The following is a 9,822-nucleotide window of genomic DNA, read 5'->3' as shown; positions in this document are numbered from 1 at the left end:
AAAAATTTTTGAGGCGAAATACCCAAAAAGAAGTTTGTAAAAAACTAAAAATGTGTAATAATTTAAGAGAGTATGACACCCGTTTCCATATTCAAACTGTTTTTCATTGTTGTAAAGGCATTCATTAAAAAACTGTTTCTTCCTACAAAAACGCACAAGTCACTGATAGGGCTTCCAAATTCTCATAGAAGAAACACTAAAAACCCGCTCTTACCTGGTGGATGTATTTTTATATCCAGCGAATAAACTTAGAGCATGAGTGGTACAGTTGGAGCCGCCCAATTTGCAGGCCCATCCCTGTACCAGCACCTGGTGTAGTGTGTAAATATGATTCGAAGAGTCCACAACTGTTAAAGGAACAGTTTCCAGTACCGGAGCAGTCAAATTGCTGATGTGGCTCTAAAACACGCTCATTTTACCCCAATTGATCTCAAACCTCCTCTATCGTTTCTCACCGCAATGGCAGCTCCTAGAGTGGAGTTAAGCCCAGTGCGTTTCAGCAGATATTCGAAGCCACTCAGCGCTGAATACCAGACGTGGTACGAAGTTTCATTGGTCAGGAACTCGATGACGCTGAACAGCTGGCTGTAGCTGATGTAGCCGCCTCTAGCCAAATTGAAGCCGTCGCTGACTATTTGCGCCCTGCTTATTTCGGGTATGCCGGAAAAGTTGCTTTGGGCCAGCGCGGTAACCAGGTTGCTCCAAAGGCTTGAGTCGTAATTCACTCGGTAGTATCCTGGAATGTATTTACCAACTTCAGACTTTTTGTTTTGTGGTGCCTCTAACACTCACCGGTATGCAGATTGTTGACAACAATCCAAGATATGCTAGAGCTGACATTCAGGCTGAGGTTGGAAGTTGGAGTTATCCAGGCCACAGGGGTGGTGTTGAAGAAGTTGGACGCATTTTCAGATGTGGTGTATGTAACTGGAATATACCAGGACACATTGGTGGCGGTGGAGTTGCTGAAGACAAAGCGAGCCTGCAATTGCTGACATCAGGAAAAACCTCTGGAAACCCGCAAAGCTCTACCTGTGTTAAAGTCAACTGGCTGCCATTGAGACTAACATTGACCACTGGAAATCCGGGCGAATCGATCCAGCTTTCCATCACAGCAGACAAGTTAGCAGGCAAGGTCCTATTGGTGTTGTTACCTAAAATGTCCCACAGGTCTTCAGGCTCAGCGGAAGAATGGGCACTAGAATCCACAGTTTAGTTAAAATCCCCGTGACAACCCCCATAACTCACTAGGTGCTCAGGTAACGATTAAGTCCAATTTTCCAGGCATCCGTTCCCAAAATGTGCTCGACCATCCTCAGGATGCTGCCTCCTTTATCGTAGCTGGTCGTACTGAACCGGGCAGAAATCTCACTTTGGGTTGTTGCATTGGTGCGAAGCGCCTCCGTTTCGTCCACTTCATCATCCATAGCATAATGCAACGCTTTAGTTACGAATTGCTTGTCCGCCTCCAGATCAGGATACACCTGTGACATTTCCTTTAATCTTGGATACTCGGGAAGGCGGCGTCGAAACTTGCCTCATGCGTAAGGAAAAACTCGAAAAACGTAGCAAATCCTTCGTTGAGGAAGATTTCCGACCACCATTTGCAAGTGACGAGGTTTCCGAACCATTGATGAGCCAACTCATGCGCCACAACTGTAAGTGTATATTGCTGGTAGCTGTTTGATGTTTCGTTAGCGTCGTACAGTAGAGCGCGTTCTCTGAAATGATTGCAAAGTTTTTGAGGGTCGTTTCTTCCCAAAGGTAGCAAAGTGAGGACGAAATTGTGGCTGAAAGAATGTCAAGGTTTGGGACTGAAAGAGTCTGAAAGGGGACTGTGGAGAACGTAAACAATTTTGCTTAGGAGAGGTCGTAAACTGGAGAATAGAGAACCGAAGCTGTTATCCTTTCAACTTTTGTGGGGCGCGTGCTAGAAATTTTTTTTGAGATCTGGTTGATCTCTGAAGAATTCCTATGAATACTATGAAGCGTTCACGATCTTTAACCGACGATTTCTTCCTTATTATTTACCCAAACACTTTATAAAAGCACATTTCTGACCTTACGTCGAAAGGAATCGATTGAGCTCAAAAAGCACGCACGTGAAATTTTGGTTTTTGGTCGTCATTTTTCTAATGGTGGGGGTCGATTTTATGAAACAGTGAAAATGTTCTCAAAATGTGTTAAATTTTACATTTTCAGCTCGCGGATGCGAGGAATGCATCAAACTCATTGAAAAACATGCTAGGAGTTTCAGATTGCTGCATGTTGAATTCCAAGCACTTTTTCGATAAATCAGCTCAAAAAGCCTTCGGCTCTATGAAATTCAATAAAGAAATGATGACTTCAATAAAAAACACATTCTCAGTATCAAAGACCAAATCATCTGAATAATTTACCTGTAGGTGATCAAACCCCAATTTTCCATAGCCCCGGATGTAAAGTCTGGAATGGCCACCTGATCCAGCTTGTTTATGTTCGAACTGTAATTGATATTCAGATATGTATTGAAACTGTCGACGATTTTTGGTCCTGCCTCCAGAGCTAAAGCTCTGGTGGAAGCAGTTTCACTCCTGGAGCAAACCTTGAAAATTGCGCAATTAAAATTTTGAAATCCTTTTCAAGATACCAATCTTTACCTGATTGAGCAACGATCCTTCCAGGTCATTGGTGGAATCGCAGGTAAAGTTAGATACAATAAATGCCACCAGATAGGTGGACATAATCGGGGTGGGATTGAACGTTGTTACAGTCTGACTGGTAGTTGTGCTGGAAGAAACCACCCATTTGAAAATCTCCCAGGAAGGGTGCATTAAGACTCACTTTTCAGCAACGTTTAATGCATTCATGTTGCTCAACACATTCAAACCATTGGGATGCGTGAGGGAAATGATAAAGATGGCTTTATATTTGGGCTCGTCAAAGCAAGGAAACGCTCTTCTTGCGAATGTGGGCTCCATTTGAGTGGTGGCTAGATACTGAGTAGTGTTAGAGCTATCGTTGTAGCTGCTTTTGTAGAACCCGTAACCGTCCGAAGTACTGAGTGTGCCATCTAGAAAATTTCATTATAACCCACTTTTGCATGCAAATACTTTGGAGGTTTCACATCTTGTTATAGTGCAACGTGGTTAGTTTTGAAATTGAGCTCTTCAAAACTTAAAATGTATTTTAACTGCTATTAAACCAGCAGTTTAATTTGCTTGAGTACAAATCGGTCAACTATTCTACCTGATAGGTTTGCGAAGCAATTGACTCTTAGTGAAGTGGATAGTTATTGACAATATAACTTATATGGATGGCTAAGATGTGAAGAGCACACTTTGCAAACTAACCGCAATTCCCTAACTAACTCTAAACTCTGAAAACTTACTGAAATCAATTGTCAGTAGATACGTTTGATTAACGGTCAACAGGCTGGATAAAGTAAAATTGGCAATTTCCGTGGTGTTGTCAATCGAAACGCCTGTAACGTTAATAACGTCTGAGCCATTAGTGTTAATCAAGCTGTTCGATGTATTGCTGATGGCCAGATAGGACGGACTGACATGCAGACAAACTTCGGACACATTTTCCGACACTGTGAACAAAATTTGCACAGTTCCAGTATACCCAGTTCCGTTTTCACTAGTGAAAACATCTTCCGGCACGGTCAGGCTGATATTGTAGCTGCTGGGGATGTAGATCGTGGGCAGTCGGTAGCTGAGGGCTGTAGATGCCGCCAACAAAACGACAAACAAATTCACCATCGACATCGTTTGTGTGCTAAAATTAAAATGATAACGCATGATAATGAACCGTCGTCGCAACAATTATTCAAACATTTGAAGGACGCAAATTTCAGTACCACTAATCGATTTTTGTGGCGACATGCATATGCAATGATTAGCTACCTTTAATTTGTAAAATAATTGAGTAATTAGGCTAAGGATTCAATATTGCGCACTAGGAACTGCAGATGGATGGCTTAGAAATGATTGATGGCAAATCACTGTTATGTCGCTGATCATCACATTGAAATTACCAATATTCGGGCTAATCCCATGTTGTATTGTTTGGATTATTTGGGGAAAAACACTTCAACCAGTCATTTTTCTAAATTAAGCGCTTGTTTAATCGATTTCATGTCTATTAATGAGTAATCAAGAGGAAGGCGAGAAAAGTATAGAGGAGTTCTTGCAGATCATCATCTAGATGCACTTTTCGTCAAAAAATTGTCAATTTACTTGCAGGAATTGAAGGATTTTTTGCGCTAATCAACACATTTGTTTAAAATATTTGCACTCAGTCAAACGTTTAACGTGCGATAAACCTACATTTGTTAAACTACAAAAATACCGAATTTTAGTTGTGCATTTCCGAAATGCAGGGTGCCAAAGTGTAAATAAATTGTGTGTTTCTTTTTATTATGTTCTTAACCATTAGTACTACTATAAAAATATTGGGTTTGGGCGTTTTTAAGATCGCGAAATCTAAATTTTCCATTAATTAGCTTGTAGATCCTAACGAGCGTTAGTTGCAATAGTCTGAAGTGATTTAATCAATTAAAAATCGTTCGGGTTTTAAAACATCGCTTTTTTGTTTTGAAAATTTATCATTCACCTGAGGCTGATATAAACTTTATGGTTACCTGAAGCTGCTAATTACAGAAGTCTTAAATACACACGGAATAAAGCCGACAATATTTATGTAGCAAATAGAGCAACACTCTTACTAATTGGTAAAATATTTACCGTTTTTACAGACCGTAACCGTAGAAGATAACACTATCAAATCGCACTTATCATCCGAAAATTCCATTAGTTTTCATATTGCTTTACAGGGATAATAAGTTTCTTGTTTACGGTTGTGTGTAATCATATCTGCACAGATGCTGATGCAAATATTGATCATTCCCTAGCAATTTTCGGATCAACATTTGCAAACAAGGCAACATTGAATGCAAACCAAACGTTCATTGGGGCTGGTGGTCTAGTTCAATAAGGCGATGACAACTGATATGTTTGGTTTCCTTGGAAACGCCGCTATTTTTATTGGGGCAAATGCATGTGCTTTTTAAATCATATGGCGCAAGCTGGTCTACACCAAAGCGTATTTAACAATTGCAAACAGTTGGAGAAGTCAAATCAATTTGCTTGTTCAGCCTGTCGAAAGACACTAAATAAAACACAGCAAAACCAAAATCGCTCACCTTTTCCTTAACCGCTCTTAAGTAGATCAGTTCCTCCTACTCCTTTTTTCTCCTCTAACAAGTCCCCATCAAGCACCACTACACTGAGAGGCAATAAACTGGGAATCATCTCTTATAGTACCCACATTCTGGAACGCTTATCTAATCTCACCCTATCTGCCGCATTTGTTAATCTCTTAATGTGTTCGCCTAAATCACAGTTTCATGCAATGCAATTCGATGATAATATTAAATAGTCGCTTGATTATTACCAATATTGGCCATGAATTGTCGGCATTTTTATGCTTCACAGTTTTTCGGAATCGCACCATTTGCTTTACGACGGATTAGCGTCCCTTATAAAGCGGGTTGTAAACGTGAATGTTGTGGAAAATTGCACCATTTTAGTATTTTTCTCATTTCTTGGCAATCTTCATTTGCCTTTCTGGTTGAGTTTAATGTTAAGCCTGTGGCCCTCCGTCCTACCCGCCGATAATTTTTCCCAACCAAAAACCCTCCAAGCTTCCTATATTTTGCTTCTATGTAATTAAATCAGTGTCGTCCCAAAGGGTTGAGCACAACTTCCCAGAAACCAAAATTTCTCTTGTTACGCCACTAGTTTGGACGCAAGAAAACTTTCTAAACCTGCCTCTTAGAAACGCGCTCCGATACATTGTGAGAGAGTCCACATGAATAAAATCATTAACCAAAATAACCTGAGAGGCCAAAGTGAAGAAAAACTTCCAGCGAGTTTTCGTTTTCAATTTTTTCAGTCTCGAGTAACATACGAGTGCTTTTTCTCGCAACGGTCCACGAAACGTTGTATGTATAGTAGGCCTGTTTTAGGCATTGTCTTTTGTCAATTTTCAAATATTTTTAGCTTTTGCTTCCCGTCCACGCATCTTTTAGAACGCTGGATGAAAACAGCATTTTAAAACAAACTTTTATATTTAAAAACTACTTTACTTAAGAAAATAGAGGATAGTTTTGGCATACTTCAATTGAACTAGAGTTAATTTCTTAATGCAACGATCATCGACAGACCCAGCAGGAGCATAGACACTCCCAATGTGCCTGCACTTGAACCGTCACCATCTACACCTTCGTCGTCATCCTCTTCTGCAGGCGTAGTGGTGGTAGGAGTTGTGGTGGTTGGTGTGGTTGTAGTTGTGGTAGGAGTGGGCGTGGTCGTAGTAGTAGTAGTTGTAGTGGTGGTGGTGGTAGTTGTAGTGCTAGTGGAAGTCGTAGTGGTTGTTTCCGGCTCATTAGGGTCGATTCCATAGTACGCGTGCAGCTCTTCCCAGTACTGATCCAGCCAGACGAGATTGGCTTCTACTGTTCCCAGAGCCGAGCTGGCAGCACTGTGGAAGTCTTCGGCCAGTTCACCGGTTTCGATAAAAGCCCTCAGCTGCAATACAAAGCAATTTTGAGACCTCTATAAAGCTAGAGTCAGTATATACAGAGTGACAATTTAAGAAGATAGGCAAGTCATAGCGGGATTCTGAATGTTGCCTATCTTTTCTGTTCCCCAGATGTCTTTGTCACCCTGTGTGGAAGATGTTGAGCTATTTACTGCTGTGCTACAAGCGCAGCATCATTTCCAGGGCGTCCGAAAATAAATGCCAATTTTCTGACTAGAATCATCAGAACTTTGAGAGCAAAATCTTGTAGCGTTTATTTGCGCACACCCTGTATAAATGTGCTGCTACCAACCTCGTTGAGTTGTTCTTCTGTGGTGAATCTTGCGGCCAATGCGCTGATCATGTTGCTGAGTGCATTCAAGCTCTGATAACTAAATGAAAGAGTCTGTTAGTCTGGCGATTTGCGCCCGATTGTTCTGAGCCTCACCGTTCGTTGATGATGGCATGGTTTTCCTGCAGGAATTTGAACGCAATGTCAATGCCCATAGTACTGCCTTGATGGACGGCATTGAAAACGGACAAAGCGTCCTGAGAACGAATTCCGGAAGTGGGATCCAGAGACAGTTCCAGATACCTGATCAAATTCCATTTTCGTTCACTTATCAATCATTCGCAAACGTTCAGTGTATGACAGGGTTTTACGATTTCAGGCATTTAGAACAATAACGATATTAAGATAAGAGCAGCCGGTTATCGTAATTGATGTTTAGAAAGTTTATGAGAGCTTGTATAAGGTAATTTTGTTTTTATAGCAGCGGCACAGTTTGTTTGCTCGAATGATTCAAGGGCCATAAAGTATTAATATTCTGAATACCTTTGAAGAATTTCTTCATTCTGAATACAACCAAGGGCCGAAATAATCCTCACTCTTTCTCCAGCTATTTGGGAGCTGGCGTATGCTGACCACAGCAGTTCCCAATCGCTAGAACTGTTTCCATAGCGCAAGGCGTTGCAGTATACGACAGATCTCACGTTATTAGTAGGCCTGTGGACAAGCACCAAAATGACCAGCTGAAGTCGGGAAGATTATCAAAACAGTACCTTGTTCCAGAAATTCTGTACTCGCCGAACCGTTCCAGGGCGTGGTTGATGCAGTTCTGCAGCCCCAATCTGCAGGCCAAAGTTAGAATGTCCACTTGCTTCAACGTGTAGGCGTGATCGGTTCCGTTCAGTCTGATCCAAGGCACGGTGGAGTAGATGTTTGTTAGCAGATCCAGTACATGGCTCTAAATATAGAGGTTTAATTGAGATTGAGAGGAAATGATTCGATTTCGAGTCTTAGAACGTCCAGCGGTTCGGACACACATTGTTTCAACAAGTTTCCAAAGATTTAACAGTTTTATTTAAAGCCATTTAAATGTTTTGCGCTTACCAAACATTTGAAACCATTTAAAGAGTTTTCAAATATTTTTCTTGATTTCGCAGGTTTAAAGCAAAATGCCGCAATCAAAACTGAGTTGTAGAACGCTTGAGAAGAAATAACTCACCGAAACGGCTCTACCCAGACGCGAATCCTGTCCAACTCTGCTCAATAAGAAGTTGAAGCCGCCGATGGCAGGGAACCAAGCATGATGTGAAGTGTCGTTTCTCAGAAATTCGATTATACCAAACGCTCTGGTATAGTTAATTCTATTTGCTCTAGCCAGATGGAAGGCATCGTCCACGAACGAAGCTCTGTTTTCTTCAGGAATGCTCGAGAAGTTGGAGGCTTGAAGAGCCTCGATTAGAGGATCCCACATGGTGTTGTAGTTGACACGATAGTAGCCTTGAAAAATTAAATTTTTAACATCAAAATTTCCTGTTTTCCTGAAACTGCTTAATATAAAGAGCATACAAAACACTAATTACATCAGGCAGTAGAAAATATTTGAGAACTTTAAACTTTAAGCAGAAAAATTCTGAATAAACCGAAGTAGTTTGTTTCAGAAAGTGTTTTGTGTTTTGCAGCTACTTTTTCGGTTTACAAATTTTGGTGTCATGGAAATACTGAAAAATTAATAAAGTGGGAATTTTCTGCACCCTTCTGTTGAGGTTGGGGTAAACCATTTTTTCCTTCTCAAGCGATTCTGTTAAAACCTGCTCACCCAGAAAGCCAGTCTGGGACGAGAACTTTTTTCAAATTCTCCTGATTCAACCCTTAAAAGTTGGCGATTTTTGGTTATATTTCAATTAGGGATGAAAAGTATTTCAGACCTGGAACGTGTAACCGCAGTTATAAGTATCCAATTTAACAGGTTATTTTCTGCATTGTTAACTAGGCACTAGCAGGAAAAGCATCAGCAAAAAAAATATTCTTTAATGAAAATTTGGTACTTAAATATTTTTGCATGCAAAGCGTTTATCTTCTCTAATCCATTTTATTATCAGGTTTCTGTTCTTTAAGCAGTTACTTATGACCCATGTTTTGTTTTTTGTTTTAGAATATATTTTTTCAGTTTACCAATTATTTATCATTTCTACTATCATTATTACGAATTTTTAATGAAAAATTTTGAAAAGTAACATGTTACTTTTGGAACTGCACTTCGAACCTATTACCAAAGTGGAACTGGAACCTTGTAACCGGAAAATACCGGTTTAGCACACCTCTAATTTCCTGTTACTTAAAACAATGAAGCAAAAACTCTTGCGACCCACCGGGAAAATTAATAAATACCCACCAGTGACTTGATTATTAAGAACAACCCAAGAGCCAGTAAGGAACGGAATCTCCACTATTCCAATAGGCAGCAGCCAATCCTGGGGAGAGGAATTTCCGAAATTTCCTGAATTGGTGCTGACCGTGTAGCTAATAGGGATGTACCACCGGGCAGCACTGTCGTTTCCATTCAACAAAAATCGTCCCTACAAACCAAATCCCATAACGTTGAAAGCAAAGAACCAAGCGGAATCGAGCAACTTGCCTCTTGTGTCACTGCAAGCGCTACACCGATGTTTCGGACTTCCAGGATCGGGTATCCAGGATTTTGGACCCAGTTGCGCATAATCTGGCTCAAAGTTGTGTTATACGGGAGTCTGGAACGGTCAACCAGAGCTTCGTCCAGTGTGTTCCACAGGTCATCCGGCAAAGTGTTCTGGAAAGCGCTGAAAGGATTCAATTAGCCCGTGACTTGGTTCTACCGCAATGAAACTCACTAGTTTCTCAGGTAGTTTCGCAGTCCTTGAATGAAGGTTTCTTTGCCCAAAATATGCTCCACCATCCGGAATATGCTGCCACCTGGAAATTGAGACATT

At 40.8% G+C, this 9,822-nt stretch overlaps 2 protein-coding genes across 2 annotated transcripts in view; both read right to left on the bottom strand.

Moving 5' to 3' along the window:
* Positions 1 to 5,294, bottom strand: part of LOC109539712 (membrane alanyl aminopeptidase) — a 7,602-nt gene extending 2,308 nt beyond the window's left edge. Inside the window, exons 1-11 of the mRNA XM_019907652.2 lie at positions 5,189 to 5,294; positions 3,371 to 3,762; positions 2,824 to 3,052; positions 2,640 to 2,769; positions 2,400 to 2,584; positions 1,538 to 1,721; positions 1,249 to 1,484; positions 1,033 to 1,198; positions 793 to 982; positions 456 to 736; positions 215 to 399 (exon numbers count right to left, since the gene is read on the bottom strand). Of these exons, the coding sequence (XP_019763211.2) occupies positions 215 to 399; positions 456 to 736; positions 793 to 982; positions 1,033 to 1,198; positions 1,249 to 1,484; positions 1,538 to 1,721; positions 2,400 to 2,584; positions 2,640 to 2,769; positions 2,824 to 3,052; positions 3,371 to 3,752 (2,168 nt within the window). The 5' untranslated portion in view covers positions 3,753 to 3,762; positions 5,189 to 5,294. The remainder of the gene's footprint in view (positions 1 to 214; positions 400 to 455; positions 737 to 792; positions 983 to 1,032; positions 1,199 to 1,248; positions 1,485 to 1,537; positions 1,722 to 2,399; positions 2,585 to 2,639; positions 2,770 to 2,823; positions 3,053 to 3,370; positions 3,763 to 5,188) is intronic.
* Positions 5,295 to 6,096: 802 nt separating this feature from the next.
* Positions 6,097 to 9,822, bottom strand: part of LOC109539711 (aminopeptidase N) — an 8,416-nt gene continuing 4,690 nt past the window's right edge. The window contains exons 8-16 of the mRNA XM_019907651.2: positions 9,724 to 9,805; positions 9,492 to 9,672; positions 9,249 to 9,432; positions 8,076 to 8,353; positions 7,630 to 7,814; positions 7,403 to 7,573; positions 7,016 to 7,162; positions 6,881 to 6,959; positions 6,097 to 6,575 (exon numbers count right to left, since the gene is read on the bottom strand). Of these exons, the coding sequence (XP_019763210.2) occupies positions 6,180 to 6,575; positions 6,881 to 6,959; positions 7,016 to 7,162; positions 7,403 to 7,573; positions 7,630 to 7,814; positions 8,076 to 8,353; positions 9,249 to 9,432; positions 9,492 to 9,672; positions 9,724 to 9,805 (1,703 nt within the window). The 3' untranslated portion in view covers positions 6,097 to 6,179. The remainder of the gene's footprint in view (positions 6,576 to 6,880; positions 6,960 to 7,015; positions 7,163 to 7,402; positions 7,574 to 7,629; positions 7,815 to 8,075; positions 8,354 to 9,248; positions 9,433 to 9,491; positions 9,673 to 9,723; positions 9,806 to 9,822) is intronic.

This window comes from Dendroctonus ponderosae, unplaced genomic scaffold (genome assembly GCF_020466585.1).
Source record: "Dendroctonus ponderosae isolate FM_Combo_2020 unplaced genomic scaffold, Dpon_F_20191213v2 Dpon_F_20191213_7, whole genome shotgun sequence".
NCBI classification, from domain to species: domain Eukaryota; kingdom Metazoa; phylum Arthropoda; class Insecta; order Coleoptera; family Curculionidae; genus Dendroctonus; species Dendroctonus ponderosae.
This window is presented reverse-complemented; position numbering and strand designations above follow the sequence as displayed.